Here is a 17,240-nt window from a genome sequence, read left to right on the forward strand (position 1 = left end):
ATATGCTTATGTATGCAAAATGGCTTATCAATCATGATGCAAGCAGCAGAGACATTCTACTCAATTCTACAACACATTCAGGATGATTCAAGCTATGACAACATCCAAGACAATGCAATAACAGACCATGAGATTCTGGGACTCTAGACATTACTTACTATCAATAAGACAATGCAGCAGCAAAACAATTTCAGTGCAATTAGCCTAGACATTCTACTAGAAGCTATAAATTCTTAATGGCATTAGGGAAAGCACATAGTATAATCAGGAGATAAACCTATCAAGACATATTAAAATAGATGAGATTAGGTTTACTCCCTTGGTTAAAATGATGAGGAGTGGTTCTCAAAGTTACCACTTGAATCCTTACTTCTTCTTCTTCTCTTATTGCAATCACCCTTCTGAAGTCACCACCATGATGGAATGCTTGTGGATGCTTCAGCTACTTCTTCAATCACCTCACAATAGAAGCCGCCTTGATAGAGTAGCCTTCTTCTTCACACAGCCAAGAGTGCTCTGTCTTAGTTTGAGCACCCTCTTGAATAGGCACGCCACTGCCTAGACCCGGTTGGCTTCTTCTTCTGGTACTTGCAATGTTAAGAAGAAGAGCACCAGTGAGTTTTACAACCATCTGTGCTTCTCCCTTTCTTGTAACACCTCTCCATTGTACACACAATGGGCATCATTCTTTCTCTTTCAACTCGGATTTGATGATGACTTAGGAACACCTTTTGTGAACCTGAAACATCACTCAAACTCTAGCCAAGATAAGACACAATTGCATTGGGATCAATCCTTGACTTCATCAAGTTTGATCACCAATGTCTCAAGCTTTATAACATTAGATAGAATCAAGACAATGTCAAGTTCTTATCTATGCAAGCAACCATTCTCTAAATACTAAGCAAGACCTTATCAGATTCAAGTCAAAGTATTTAGGCAATTTTAAACACTCCTTAATATGCAGTTTAGATTTTAATCTAAATGCAATAATACAAGGCAGCACCAAGGCAGTATGCATTAATCCTAATCAGTTTTTAACTCATGAAAGCAAGCATGATTAGATAATATAATCTATCATCCTAACAAGACAAGTTTATTCAGAGCTGTCATTAAGCATTTAACCATTTTCAATAGTATTGATGTCAAATCTTGATTAATATATAATCAAGTTTGATTCCTACTATCACAAGCAATGCAACAGATAGACACAAGGCATTATCAAGTTCTATTCTTTGCAAGCTAACTCTCTAAGTACAAGCAAGATCCTAACAGATTCAAGACAAGTTACTTAGGCACTCTTAAGAGCTTCTTTACTCAGCACTTAGACATGAATCTAATGCTTCAATGTAAGACAGCCAGCGGATTCATTTCATGAAACACAAGCAGGTTTAGACGTCTACTAACTTCCTGACAAGCATCATTAGATCCGGGATTACACAACACATCAATCATCACACCACCTCAACATTTCTATACTCAAGCTTTTAATAAAGAGGGAAAGAGATCCAGCTTACAGCCAAGGAACTTTTGCTAGTTCCTTGAATCTCCATGGTTCATGACCAGATGTTGAGCTCCTGGTGTCATATCACACCCCTTCTTCTTCCATGAACCATCCTCTTGAACCCACCATGGCTGAGACACCTCCTTTCCTCCCTTTCAAGTCGCCAAAACCAGTACCAAGTAGAAAGCTGTCACCTTTCTTCTTGAACCACCACTAAGACTCATGAATCTAGCTCTTGAAGAGTGTTGTCAAACCGCTTCAAGGCTTTGTTCTTCAGGGTCTCCTTTCTTCAGGTCGAGCTTGATAAGTCAGAATAGAGCACATACAGCTTCTAAGGCACCTCGGATGTGTTTATCTTCCTCCTGAAGATGAACAAACGTTGGCTGGACCAAAGAGCTTCTTCTTTGCTTCAAACAGCCATGGAAGTGGGCTTGAGCTTTGCGGAAGTTAGATACCAGGTTCTGATGAACCTGGCTCTGATACCATGAGATTTTATAAGGATTTACTCAAGGTGTGTGTGAGAAAGTGTTTAGGAGAGTTTATGTGAACAGATTTGAGACTTATGAGTATGGGGAGAGATTTAGAGTATGAAAGAGACTAGGTAACGAGATTAAAGAGACTGAGAGACTTAGAGAATAGATTAGAGACTTAGTATCAAGAACAGACTTTCATAGAACATGAAGGAGAAGGGTTTCCCCCCTTTACTCACTTAACCTGTTTACAAACGACCATACTAAGCTTTTATATGAGCTTTACAACTTAGATCATAAACCTAGATCCTAAGGCTGTAAATACAAGATAGAATGGATGGTAAGGATGAGAGAAGACTGGTCTTGATGTTCTGGTTCTTAGCTGGCGACTTGATCCAATGTAAAGGGCTTAGATTGCTTCATTTGAATTGAATGGATAGGATGAGTCAAGGCTGTAAAGGTAAAGCACCTTTACCTTTCCAGCTCATACCAACAGCTCACCTTATCCATTTGAATTTTCCCTTGCCTCCAAGAGTCTCCAACGGTCACATGATTCAAACTAAGTCGCGCCCACACATTGCACAACTTGGGCAAGGCTGATCCGGATGATGGCCGAACTGGATAGGTTGTACGGACGCTGTACGGCCTTGAGGTCCGTACACTCGCCCTATGCCTTCATCTAACTTCCTTCTAAGGTTGACCCTTACAACGCCCTATCTTTGCACCATACTTCCATCTTCTCTCTAACTCCTCCAAAGCCTTCATATGATCAGTATAAGTCTTTCCTAGACTTAACCTCACAAGATAACTACTTCAGAACACTTCTGAAGCTTGATTGAACTCTTCTAGACATCTTCTAGAGCTTGCCCTATTATTGTACAAGCTCCATCTCCTCTTCAGTTCAACATGATGCAACCAAGCCAGTGGCTAAAGACGGAGAAGGAGATGAGGGTGTGGGAGATCAAGTTGCTGCTGCCGAGAAGGCCGAGAAGAAGTGGATTCAAGAAGACTTGATGGTGCTTTCCGTGCTACAAGGGTCCCTTGAAGAGCATCTCTTGGAGACCTACAGCTACTGCGAGACTCCAAAACACCTGTGGGAGGTACTCCAGAAGACATTTGGGAACATTACCAATCTGAACCGGGTGTATGAGATTAAGAAGGCCATCAACACACTGGTACAGGATGGGGAAGAGTTCACCAAGCATTTGGGCAAGTATAGATCCTTGTGGTCTGAGCTTGAATCATTGAGGCCAAGCACCGCGGATCAAGAGCTACTCATGGAGAGGAGGGAGCAGGATCAGGTGTTTGGATTACTGCTGACACTAGATCCCCCATTCAATGATGTGATCAAGCACATGTTGAGGATGCCGAGTCTTCCATCTATGGAGGAAGTGTGTGCGCAGATTCAGAAGGAAGAGGGGTCACTTGGTATGTTTGGAGGGAAAGGAGACATGGCTCTGTCCAACAAGGCTGAAGCAATCCAAGCAAACAAGGCTGCTTACCGTGGAGAGGAAAGGAAGTTCAGTGGAAACTGTGACCATTGCAAGAAGCCGGGACACAAGAGGAGTCAGTGCTGGATCCTACACCCCCATTTGAAGCCGGCCAAGTTCAACAAGGAGAGAGAGGGAAGAGCTCACCTTTCTGCAGAGACAAGTGAAGCTGGCGCATCAGGAGCTGGCTCATCTGGTCTTGCGGGTGAAAGTGAAGGAAGAGCCTTAACCTCTCACCACCAAGGAGCTGTGAAGAACATGGATCATGAGGTGATCAAGAAGTCAGACATTGATGCCTTGATCAAAGCCCTTAAAGAGTCTGGTAACACCCTTGGAAACCCCCTTGGTTATTCCTATACTGCTCATGTGTTGCCTAGAACTTGTGATAACTTGCTAGGACACTTTGATAGGATGGGAAATGAACCTGATAGATATACAACCTTTGCTGCTGATAGGATGTCTAGAAATGAATCCACATTGCTTGATCTCATTGATAAATTGAAACTGGTAAAAGAATCACCTAGGAATCATATTGCTCAAGGAATAAAACCATTGATTATTGATTCAGGTGCTTCACACCATATGATAAGTGATGATAGCCTTATAAAGAACATAGAACCGGCTCATGGACATGTAATGATTGCAAATGGTGATAGAATTCCTATTAGAGGTGTAGGAGACTTGAAACTGTTTAATAAGGATTCTAAAGCTTTGTACATGACTGAGTTTACTTCTAATATATTATCTGTTAAGAGGTGTACCAATGATCTTCAATGCAATGTTATTTTCAGTCCTAATGATGTGAAATTTCAGGATATTGAAAGCAGTAAGTTGATTGGGCAAGGAGTAACCAAAGGAGACCTTTATTTACTTGAAGACCTTTCTATCATTTCTAGTTCTAGTTGCTTGTTGAGTTCCGTTCTAAGTAGAGGTGCATTGTGGCATTCTAGGCTAGGACATCCACATGTTAGAGCCTTAAGCTTAATGTTACCAGGTGTCATGTTTAAAAATAATGAGTGTGAAGCTTGTATTTTGGGAAAACATTGTAAGACTGTGTTCAAGAGATCTACTACTATCTATGATAAATGCTTTGATCTTGTTCATTCTGATGTATGGACTGCTCCATGCTTATCTAGGGACAATTACAAATACTTTGTCACATTCATAGATGAGAAATCCAAATACACCTGGATAACACTAATTAAAACAAAGGATAGGGTTCTAGATGCATTTAGAAACTTTCAATCATATGTTTCTAACCAGTATAATGCCAAGATTAAGATTTTCAGGTCTGATAATGGTGGAGAGTATACTGGCCATGCATTCAAGAACCATCTAGCTCAACATGGGATACTTCACCAAACGAGTTGCCCTTACACACCTCAACAAAATGGAGTGGCTGAGAGGAAGAACAGACATCTTATGGAAGTGGCTAGATCAATGATGTTCCAGATGAGAGTGCCAAAGAGATTCTGGAGTGATGCTGTGATCACGGCTTGCTACCTAATCAATAGGATTCTGATGAGGATATTCAACCAGAGCCGGAACCAGACTTAACTGAACCTGATATCCAGGACATGATCAGCAACATAACCAAATCAGAGACAGTCCAAGAAGTGCCAGTACCAACCGTATTCAAGGGAGCTATCACTAGACAAAGAGCTAAGGTACTTCAACATAAATTTAATGAGAGCATGATACTTGCTTCTGATCTTGGACAGGTTAAACTGGCTGGTGAACCAAGCTTGAAGCAAGATGAACTAAAGGATGCAGAACCGGTTAAGGAGAAACAAGCATCAAGTGAGGATATGTGGCCATTCATCCCGGAGCAATGCCACACCAACCTGATGATCATTACCATGGAAGATCAACTTGCCTAGCAAGTCTCTTGGACGAATCTAGCAACTAGGCCAAGCTCTTTGTGTGTGCTCTTTTTCCCTTACTCTTGGTTTTGTCCCAAATGGGTTTTCCAGAGAAGGTTTTTAACGAGGCCACAACTTGCTTCACACTTATCCCAAGTGCCAAGTTCGATCCAAGGCTAAGAAGCCTCATGACCTTATTTCATGTTTTACATTATAGTTTGTTTCCTTATTTGTACTTTCGTGACCTAAGTGGAGCCTGTTCCCTTAGTCCTATTTATATGTTTTCGCAAGCCCACTTTTGGGGCAGACTTTGAATAATCATAAACTTTTCTTTTAAAGAAAACCCTAGAGCTCTCAAGCTAGAACTCGCCTCCTTCTCTTTGCCTTGTGAGACCAGTACCTCCACGGCCTAGAGGAACCTTGTGTTGTATCACGAGCCTCCCCATCTCTCGTGTGGTGCACTTCATCCCATCATACAGTTCCAGTTCAGATCCCTTGGTTGATTAGATCAGTCCATCCGGATCACCCTTGTGTTAGATCGGCTCCTTCTCTCTTGCTTGGGAACGTACAGCCTTTGATAGCTTAGGCTTGTATCATTTCTGGTATCAGAGCTGAAGTTCCTTCAGCATCAGGTTATATCTATCCTTGTCTCTTCTATTTGCATCCGATTTGTGATTCATTGTTTCTGCTTTCATGAAATCATAAAACCAAATAAAGAGATCGCGTTTCATTGTTGCACTTAGTTGTTTTCTTCACATCTTGCTTGCATCCGATTGTTACATCCTGTTCTGCTTAGTTTTAATCTTCATCAAGTCAAAAAAAAAAAAAAAAAATAAAAACGTGTTGCTAGAATTGCATAATTCGGTTTCCATTTTTTGCAAAGAGTTTTCAAATTGTTTCCTTCCCGGTCGATCACCTTTTCCAAGTCTTTCCAATTCTATTACTACTACAGCTTTTATTAGTGTCTATTGCCTATTCGAATTTATAAAAAAAAACAAAAAAAGGAAATTTGTATCTTTTCTTTCTCGTTTTCTTTCTTATTTACCTATTGAAAAGCTAAGGCATCTCTTGTTTATCTTGCAAGGTACAACTCAACCGCATACATGGGAGAAGCGAGTGAGCAAGCTACCATGATGCAAGTCCTCAACGCTTTGAGAGAAGAGATGAGGGTTATGCGGCAAGACCTTGGGGAAAGGATGACTAGAGTTGAGCAAAGACCTCCTCCTTTGCAACCAGTACGGAACGTTGATAGGTTCTTGAATCCACACAACAGAAGATATGGAGTGCCCGTCCATGACAACCCGGAGACTAGCACCCGGAACCAGCAGACTGATGAAGACACGGGACAGCAGCACGGTCCAATACCAAACCAGAGAGCAGGGTTGCCACCAGATGACTATGGTGAAGAAGAAGAGGAGGAAGGGTTTGCACCTCAACCCCGAGCTCCACGCAGGCAAAACCGGCACCAAGGGTTTGAAGAAGAGGAACTCCTACCTCAACACCGAGCCCCACGCCAACAAAACTATAACCAAGGGCCAGAGCACATCAAGATGAATGCTCCCGGCTATGCGGGGAAGGTTGATCCAGAAGCTTACCTAGACTGGGAGAAAAGGATGGATCACATTTTTGCCTACTATAACCACCCTGGTCCTAAAAGAGTTGCTTTGGCAGTAGCTCAGCTCACGGACAATGCACTTTCCTGGTGGGATAGATTGTGCTCCGATAGGAGAAGGAACGGATTGAGGCAACTAGACTCTTGGCTAGACATGAAAGATGCGATGAAGCAACGGTTTGTGCCACAACACTTTCACAGAGACTTGCAAAGGAAGTTACGGGCACTCAAGCAAGGCAGCAAGTCAGTGGAAGAGTACTATGAAGAGTTTGAGAAATTAAGAAACCGTTTGGACCTTAATGAAGATGAGGAAGCTACCATGGCTCAATTCCTTGATGGTTTACAGGAGAGGATAAGCTGCAAGGTGGAGAGACATGTTTATGCTGACATGAAGGACCTGTTCCATCTAGCTATCCAAGCTGAACAACACATCAAGAAGAAGAGCTCCAAGGTGATGTGATCATGGACCAGTCAGATAAAGAAGACAATGAGACGATAGATGATCCAGCTGATGAAGATGTCCTAGCTATACCAGAAGGTCCTATCACTCGTTCCAAGAGTAAACAAATCAAGCAAGCCATTGGAGGATTACTCATGATAGCCTGGAAGCAAGAAGAAGGTCTTGAAGGAAGCTGGATCAATCAAGACACACTCACCACTATCCAAGCCATTTCTTTTTCTACATGATCATCAAATGAGCAAGTAGCATATGTGTGCTCTTTTTCCCTATCTTTGGTTTTGTCCCACTGGGTTTTCCAAAGATAGGTTTTTAATGAGGCCATATGTTACTTTCACATCTCTCATTTGATGATCCCGGTTTAGCTTATAATGCCTTATAAAACTTATGTCTTTTAAAACCTTATGTCTTTCATTTTTATTTAAACCAAAGGGAGCCTGTTCTCTTTAGGTTTCCGTGAGCTTGTGTGTGTACAAGCCTCACTATATAAACCACATCCGAAAACCCTAGCATCTATCAAGTTATCTTTTCATCAAAACCTTTTCTTTGTTCTCTCTTCTTCTTGTTACCAAGTCGGCGAGTGATCTTGTTGGTGAGTAGTATCCAACAACCTAAGGATCTCTTCTTCGGTGTGTCATATCCGGATTAGGCATCTAGGAGTATCAAGGAGTCCTTTCACAACTCTTTGTGTCACCATTCATTCCACAAACCTTGAAGAACTTGAGTCTCTGATTCGTTCTTGCAAGGATCTATCCCCAACTATCCAGAGAAGCATCCTAGGAGTGTATTATGTGGTATCAGAGCAACTCTGGCTAGGGAAGTTCTTCTTTACTCAATTTTTCGTGTGGATCTGTTCATCTACTTCATAACTTTTGCTAGATCTGTTTATGTTTGATTCAAATCTGATCGATCTCAGCGTTTTTTATAAAGGTTTCTAAAAAGACCATTCATATTCTTGTGGATTACGCTTTCGAGATTTCTAGATCCATAAGTTGTTTGAGTTACTTGAGTCGATCTGATCTTATACTATTGAATCTGTGATTGTTGAAACATAACTTCATCTGTTGAACCGGATCTATCTGTTAAGTGTGGAAAGAGATTGAAATTGAACCTGATCCGTGTTGTTTAAGTTTCCTTTTCGTGTTTGTTTCCTTTTCCGACTCTATTTTAATTTTTTTTCTGTGAACTTCTTACTGGTTGAATCTTGTTGGTTGTCTCAGGTACTATGGCTATTGACGCGGAGGAAGATGAAGGAGTTAGCCTCGAGCATAAAGCTTTGCTTGAAGCTTTGACTCGCCGTATGAGTACGATGATGGAAACAAGATTGGGTACTTTCCGCGAAGAGCTTGATGCGCAATCTTCAGAACCTAGACGAGAACCAAGGCAGAACCGACGCACACAGGCTAGACGTGAGCATGAGGATTCAGAGGAGACTGATAACTACTATGAAAGAAATCGACACAGCTCAGATTCTAGACACAGCAGCCGTAGTGACCGTAGACACAGGCGTGATCACTGGCAACGCAATGAACTCGCGGGAGTAAAGCTGAAAATCCCTCCTTTCCATGGCAAAGCTGATCCAGATGCCTATCTTGAGTGGGAGAAAAAGATTGAGCTGGTTTTTAACTGTCAACACTACACGGAGCTTAAGAAAATTCAAGTGGCTGCTACCGAATTCTACGATTACGCTTTGAGCTGGTGGGATCAATTGGTTACAAACAAGCGGCGCAATGGAGAGTTTCCTATTGAGACATGGGCAGAGATGAAAGCAGCAATGCGCAGGAGGTTTGTGCCAAGCCATTACCATCGTGATCTTCATCAGAGATTGAGAAGGCTCACACAAGGATCGCGATCTGTAGAAGAGTATTTCCAAGAGATGGAATTGTTAATGTTGAGAGCTTGTATATCAGAGGATAGAGAGGCTACTATGGCACGGTTTCTTGGAGGACTTAACCGTGAGATACAAGACAATGTGGAGATGCAGCACTATGTTGAGTTGGAAGAAATGTTGCACAAAGCAATTCTGGTGGAGCAACAGATTAAGAGGAAGCATCATTCACGTGGAAGCTACGGTACCAGCAAGTATCAGCAAGTTAAAGACGAGAAACCAGCATATCAAAAGGAGAACAAGTCTCAGCAGAAAGAAGAAACAAAGCCAGGCAGCATTTTTGCCAAAGACAAAGACAAAGGGAAAGCTGAAGCTACTTCTTCTCGGACCAGAGATGTTAAGTGTTTCAAATGCCAAGGACGTGGGCATTACGCAAACGAGTGCACCAACAAACGAGTTATGATCCTCTTGGAGAATGGAGAATTTGAATCTGAGGATGAGAAGCTTGAGACTGATCAGGAGCATTCCGAGGAAGAATATGAAGAAGAACCAGTGCGAGGGAGATTGTTGGTTGCAAGGAGAACTCTCAGCTTGCAAAATAAAACCGAGGAGCTTGAGCAGAGAGAAAACTTGTTCTACTCACGCTGCATGGTTCAAGGAAAGATATGCAGTCTGATCATTGATGGTGGAAGCTGTGTTAATGTTGCTAGCGAGACAATGGTGAAGAAGCTTGGTTTGAAAACTCAAAAACACCCTAAACCTTACCGGCTGCAGTGGCTTAACGAAGAAGGTGAGATGAGGGTCTCCACACAAGTCTCTATACCTTTGTCCATTGGGAGATATGAAGATGAGATACTCTGTGATGTGATACCAATGGAAGCAAGTCATATTTTACTTGGAAGGCCGTGGCAGTTTGATAGGAGAGTTACACATGATGGCTTTACTAACAAGCACTCTTTTGAGTTCAATGGCAAGAAGACTATTCTGGTGCCTCTCACTCCTAAGGAAGTGCATCAAGATCAGTTGCAGCTTCAGAAGAAGAAAGAAATAGATCTCAAACCCGAGCAACCCAAGCAGCACAACTTTTATGCCAAGATTGGTGACATCAAAAGATCTCTTTACTCTAATCAGCCTATTCTTTTGCTTGTGTTTAAAGAAACTCTCTTGAATCTAACTGATTTTACACCGGAGTATCCGAGTGAGGTGTCAGCTCTTTTACAGGACTTTGAAGATGTGTTTCCTGAAGATAATCCAATCGGTTTGCCTCCTATACGTGGGATTGAGCACCAGATTGATTTTGTGCCAGGATCTACTCTTCCTAACAGGCCAGCATACAGAACTAATCCAGTTGAGACTAAGGAGCTTCAGAGGCAGGTTGATGAACTGATGGAGAAAGGCCATATCCGTGAGAGCATGAGTCCATGTGCCGTACCAGTGCTCCTTGTGCCCAAGAAAGATGGGAGCTGGCGCATGTGTGTTGATTGTAGAGCAATCAACAACATAACAGTGAAGTATCGCCACCCTATTCCTAGATTAGATGATATGCTTGATGAATTACATGGCTCTAGCATTTTTTCTAAGATAGATTTGAAGAGTGGGTATCATCAAATTAGAATGAAAGAAGGAGATGAGTGGAAAACAGCCTTTAAAACTAAGCATGGGTTGTATGAGTGGTTAGTGATGCCTTTTGGCTTAACTAATGCTCCTAGTACTTTTATGAGATTGATGAATCATGTGCTTAGATCTTTTATAGGATTGTTTGTGGTAGTTTACTTTGATGATATCCTTGTCTACTCTAAGAGTTTAGAAGAGCATATAAAACATCTTAGGACTGTTCTTGATGTCTTGAGGAAAGAAAAACTATTTGCTAATCTTAAGAAATGCACTTTCTGTACGGATAACTTGGTCTTTTTAGGCTTTATTGTGAGTGCAGATGGAGTAAAGGTAGATCAAGAGAAGGTGAAAGCAATACAAGAGTGGCCGATTCCTAAAACCATCAGTGAAGTGCGAAGCTTCCATGGATTAGCTGGCTTCTACCGACGGTTTGTGAAAGACTTTAGCACCATAGCAGCTCCATTGACTGAGGTGATCAAGAAAGAAGTTGGATTCAAATGGGGAGAAGCACAAGAACTTGCCTTTCAATGCCTAAAAGAGAAGCTTACTAATGCCCCTCTTCTTATACTTCCTGATTTCAATAAAACTTTTGAAATTGAATGTGATGCTTCAGGAATTGGAATTGGTGCTGTTCTTATGCAGGAAAAGAGACCCATAGCATATTTCAGTGAGAAACTTGGAGGAGCAACTCTCAACTATGCTACTTATGACAAGGAACTCTATGCTTTGGTGAGGGCTTTGCAGACATGGCAGCATTACCTATGGCCCAAGGAGTTTGTCATTCACACTGATCATGAGTCTCTCAAGTACCTTAAAGGCCAGAACAAACTCAGCAAGAGGCACGCCAGATGGGTAGAATTCATTGAAACCTTCCCCTATGTGATCAAGTACAAACAAGGTAAGGAAAATATAGTTGCGGATGCACTATCCAGAAGGTATGTTCTCTTGAATACTCTTGATGCTAAGTTGCTAGGATTTGAACAGCTTAAAGAAATGTATGCAACTGATTCTGACTTTCAAGAGGCTTATAAATCGTGTGAAAAATATGCTGCTGGACATTACTTTAGGCAAGAGGGATTCTTATTCTATGATAATAGATTGTGTGTGCCTAACTGTTCTTTGAGAGATCTATTTGTCAGGGAATCCCATGGAGGAAGCTTAATGGGACATTTTGGTATTGCCAAGACTCTTAAAGTTTTGCAGGATCACTTCTTTTGGCCACACATGAAACGAGATGTTGAGAGAATCTGTGGGAGGTGTGCAACTTGCAAAGCAGCTAAGTCAAAGATTCAACCTCACGGTTTGTATACTCCTTTACCTATTCCTACTCACCCTTGGAATGATATATCTATGGATTTTGTTGTGGGTTTGCCGAGGACTAAGACAGGTAAGGACTCCATCTTTGTAGTTGTTGATAGGTTTTCTAAAATGGCACATTTCATTGCTTGCCATAAAACTGATGATGCAATACATGTTGCTAACCTGTTCTTTAAAGAGATTGTGCGCATTCATGGCATGCCTAGAACCATAGTTTCTGATAGAGATACCAAATTTCTTAGTTATTTTTGGAAGACTCTATGGTCTAAGTTAGGCACTAAGCTCTTGTTCTCTACTACATGTCATCCACAAACTGATGGTCAAACTGAGGTAGTTAATAGAACTCTTGGAACTCTCTTGCGTGCATTCATTAAAAAGAACTTGAAATCATGGGAAGAATACTTGCCACACTGTGAATTTGCTTATAATCATGCTCAGCATTCTGCATCTAAGTATTCTCCTTTTGAAATTGTTTATGGGTTCAATCCCATCTCTCCTTTGGATCTAATGCCTTTACCTGAGTGTGCAAGGGTCAGTATGGATGGGAAAAAGAAGGCAGAGTTGGTGCAACAGATCCACGAGAAAGCTAGAAAGAACATTGTTGAGAAGACAAAGCAGTATGCTAAGAGAGCAAACAAGGGCAAGCGAGAAATGATCTTTGATGTAGGTGATAGAGTTTGGGTGCATTTGCGCAAGGAGAGGTTCCCAAATGAAAGAAAATCTAAGCTGATGCCGCGGATAGACGGTCCTTTTGAGATCACCCAAAGGATCAATAACAATGCCTACAAGCTTGATCTTCAAGGTAAGTATGATATAAGCAACAGTTTCAATGTTACTGACTTGATTCCTTTTGTTGCAGATGAGCTTGATTTGAGGACAAATCCTTTTCAAGAGGGAGGGGATGATGTGATCATGGACCAGTCAGATAAAGAAGACAATGAGACGATAGATGATCCAGCTGATGAAGATGTCCTAGCTATACCAGAAGGTCCTATCACTCGTTCCAAGAGTAAACAAATCAAGCAAGCCATTGGAGGATTACTCATGATAGCCTGGAAGCAAGAAGAAGGTCTTGAAGGAAGCTGGATCAATCAAGACACACTCACCACTATCCAAGCCATTTCTTTTTCTACATGATCATCAAATGAGCAAGTAGCATATGTGTGCTCTTTTTCCCTATCTTTGGTTTTGTCCCACTGGGTTTTCCAAAGATAGGTTTTTAATGAGGCCATATGTTACTTTCACATCTCTCATTTGATGATCCCGGTTTAGCTTATAATGCCTTATAAAACTTATGTCTTTTAAAACCTTATGTCTTTCATTTTTATTTAAACCAAAGGGAGCCTGTTCTCTTTAGGTTTCCGTGAGCTTGTGTGTGTACAAGCCTCACTATATAAACCACATCCGAAAACCCTAGCATCTATCAAGTTATCTTTTCATCAAAACCTTTTCTTTGTTCTCTCTTCTTCTTGTTACCAAGTCGGCGAGTGATCTTGTTGGTGAGTAGTATCCAACAACCTAAGGATCTCTTCTTCGGTGTGTCATATCCGGATTAGGCATCTAGGAGTATCAAGGAGTCCTTTCACAACTCTTTGTGTCACCATTCATTCCACAAACCTTGAAGAACTTGAGTCTCTGATTCGTTCTTGCAAGGATCTATCCCCAACTATCCAGAGAAGCATCCTAGGAGTGTATTACAAGGGCAAGTCTCAAGTTTCTTGGAATTCAAGCAATAGCAACTACAACAAGTCGGTGGACAAAGGAAAAGGGGTTGAAGGAGACAGCCGGCCTAAGCCTCGCACCACCGAACCCACGAAGGACAACAAAACCGAGCCAGCCAAAGCTACCAACCCCCAACGTGCCAGAGACATCACCTGTTTCAAATGTAGAGGCCGAGGGCACATGGCAAGAGAGTGCCCAAACCAGAGGGTTATGCTGCTCACCGATAATGGCTATGAATCTCGTGATGAAGGAGAAGTACCTGAGATTCAAGAAGAGTATGGAGAAGTTGAATATGCTGATGTGGGAGAGAGCTTGATGATCCGACGTGTGCTTAGCGTCTTAGTTCAACCCGCCGAGACAATCCAAAGAGAAAACATATTCCACAGCCGTTGCACCATAAAAGGCAAGGTATGTAACCTTATTATAGATGGTGGGTCTTGTACCAATGCTGCTAGCGCTTACATGGTAGAAAAACTTGGTTTAGAAAAGACAAAGCATCCGCATCCATATAGGCTAAGGTGGTTAGATGATAAGGTTGAGCTTAAAATTAAGGAACAAGTGAGCATTCCATTTAGCATTGGTAAGTATCAAGATGAAGTAGTTTGTGACGTAGTCCCTATGCAAGCTGGACATGTATTGCTAGGAAGACCATGGCAGTGGGATAGAGAAACTAAGCATGATGGTAGAACTAATATGTATACATTCATGCATGATAAGCGTAAGATAAGCTTAGCGCCTCTCACTCCAACACAAGTTCATGAAATTCATTTGCAAATGGTTAAGGAAAAGGAAAAGTCTGTTAAATCAAACTTTCTTATCCGTTCTAGCTGTGTAAGAAAGGCTGCTACTACCAAACACACAATGCTACTAATGATCTTTAAGGAGCTTTTGAGTGCAGGTTCTGATGAGTTAACTCTTCATCCAGAGATTACTAAGCTTCTTGACATGTTCAAAGATGTGTTTCCAGAGGAGATTCCGCACGGTTTACCCCCACTCCGAGGCATTGAGCACCAGATAGATTTTGTGCCAGGAGCTGCCCTGCCAAACAAACCGGCTTATAGGGTGAACCCGGAAGAGACTAAGGAGTTGGAGAGACAAGTGCAGGACCTATTAGACAAAGGATACGTGAGGGAGAGTCTCAGTCCTTGCGCTGTGCCTGTCTTACTTGTACCAAAGAAGGACGGGACATGGAGAATGTGTGTAGACTGCCGAGCCATCAACAACATCACCATCAAGTATAGACACCCCATCCCACGGCTTGATGACATGTTAGATGAGCTAAGCGGAGCCACCATCTTCTCCAAGATTGATCTTAAGAGTGGGTACCATCAGGTAAGAATGAAAGAGGGAGATGAGTGGAAGACAGCTTTTAAAACAAAGCAAGGTCTATATGAATGGTTGGTGATGCCATTTGGACTTAGCAATGCTCCTAGTACTTTCATGCGTCTCATGAACCACATTCTTAGGCCATACATCAGTAAGTTTGTTGTGGTTTATTTCGATGACATTTTAATTTACAGTACTAGTTTACTTGATCATGTGACACATCTTGAGCAAGTACTAGAGACACTTCGACAAGAAGGGCTTTATGCAAACCTCAAGAAGTGCACATTCTGCACTGATAAACTTGTCTTCCTAGGTTTTGTTGTGAGTTCACAGGGCTTACAGGTTGATGAAGAGAAGGTTAAGGCCATTCAAGAGTGGCCGACTCCAACAAACATCAGCCAAGTTAGAAGTTTCCATGGCCTAGCTAGCTTCTACAGGCGGTTTGTCAAGGATTTCAGTAGTATAGCTGCACCCCTTACTGCTGTGGTGAAGAAGAGTATTGGGTTCATTTGGGAAAAAGCTCAACAGGAAGCCTTTCAGACCTTGAAGTATCGCCTGACCCATGCACCAGTACTGGTCTTACCCGACTTCAATAAGACCTTTGAAGTAGAATGTGATGCATCAGGGATTGGGATAGGGGCAGTTCTTATTCAAGAAGGAAAACCCGTGGCTTACTTCAGTGAGAAGCTTGGTGGAGCAGCTCTTAATTATCCGACCTATGATAAAGAGTTGTATGCCTTGGTGAGAGCTTTGGAGACATGGCAGCACTACCTGCTGTCTAAAGAATTCGTGGTACACACTGACCATGAAACCCTTAAACATCTAAGAGGGCAAACCAATCTCAAGAGGAGACATGCTCGCTGGTTAGAGTTTATTGAGACATTTCCCTACATTATCAAGTATAAGAAGGGCAAGGAGAACATTGTAGCAGATGCACTCTCCAGGAGATATGCTTTGATTGCAACCATGGAAGCAAAGGTGTTGGGATTTGAGTTCATCAAAAGTTTGTACGGAGAAGATCCGGATCTTGCTGCTATCTACTCAAGTTGCACCAAAGGACCACAAGGAAAGTTCTACTTGCATGAGGGATTTCTTTTCAAGGGCAGGAGATTATGCATTCCTCAATGCTCCTTGAGAGATCTAATCACTAGAGAGGCTCACGGAGGAGGGCTCATGGGTCACTTTGGAGTAGATAAGACACTTGCTGTGGTCAGGGAACATTTCTATTGGCCGCATCTTAAGAAATCAGTAGAATCTCATTGCGCCAGATGTGTGACTTGCAAGAAGGCTAAGTCTAGAGTCCAGCCTCATGGCCTTTACATGCCACTGCCGATTCCTACAGCTCCTTGGGTAGACATCTCCATGGATTTTGTCCTAGGATTACCAAAAATTCATCACAAGGATTCAATCTTTGTTGTCGTGGACAGATTCTCCAAAATGGCACACTTCATACCTTGTGCCAAGGTGAATGATGCGTCCAAAACTGCTGATCTGTTCTTTAAGGAGGTAGTGCGCTTACATGGGGTGCCAAGGACTATTGTATCTGACCGAGACACCAAGTTCCTCAGCCACTTTTGGAGAACACTATGGAAGAAGTTGGAAACAAAGTTGCTATTCTCTACTACTTGCCATCCCCAAACTGATGGGCAGACTGAAGTTGTCAACAGGACGCTCTCTACGCTGCTTAGGGCAACCATTGGGAAGAACATGAAGAATTGGGTTGATTGTATTCCATTCATCGAATTTGCATACAACCGAGCTCAGCATTCAGCCACTAAGATGTCCCCCTTTGAGGCAGCCTATGGGTTCAACCCGAAAACCCCTTTGGATCTTAAACCATTACCCCCAGCTGAAGTTGTCAGTCTTACCGGGGAAGCTAAAGCTGCTTATGTCAAAGAACTCCATCAGAAGGTTCAAGAGAATTTAGAGAAGAGGACTGAGCAGTACACTAAACATGCCAACAAGGGCCGCAAGGACATTGTATTTGAACCAGGGGAGTGGGTTTGGTTACACATGCGGCAAGAAAGGTTTCCTAACC

General features: G+C 42.1%; 1 protein-coding gene across 1 annotated transcript; it reads left to right on the forward strand.

Annotated features, from left to right (window-relative positions):
• LOC117130676 lies at positions 1-4,325 on the forward strand. Its single transcript, XM_033283397.1, has 2 exons — positions 1-3,786; positions 4,278-4,325. The coding sequence occupies exons 1-2, from the start codon at positions 2,988-2,990 to the stop codon at positions 4,283-4,285; spliced, it is 807 nt and encodes a 268-aa protein (XP_033139288.1). The 5' UTR covers positions 1-2,987; the 3' UTR covers positions 4,286-4,325.
• Positions 4,326-17,240: the final 12,915 nt, after the last annotated feature.

The sequence above is a fragment of the Brassica rapa genome, unplaced genomic scaffold, assembly GCF_000309985.2.
Source record: "Brassica rapa cultivar Chiifu-401-42 unplaced genomic scaffold, CAAS_Brap_v3.01 Scaffold0635, whole genome shotgun sequence".
Classification (NCBI taxonomy): Eukaryota; Viridiplantae; Streptophyta; class Magnoliopsida; order Brassicales; family Brassicaceae; genus Brassica; species Brassica rapa.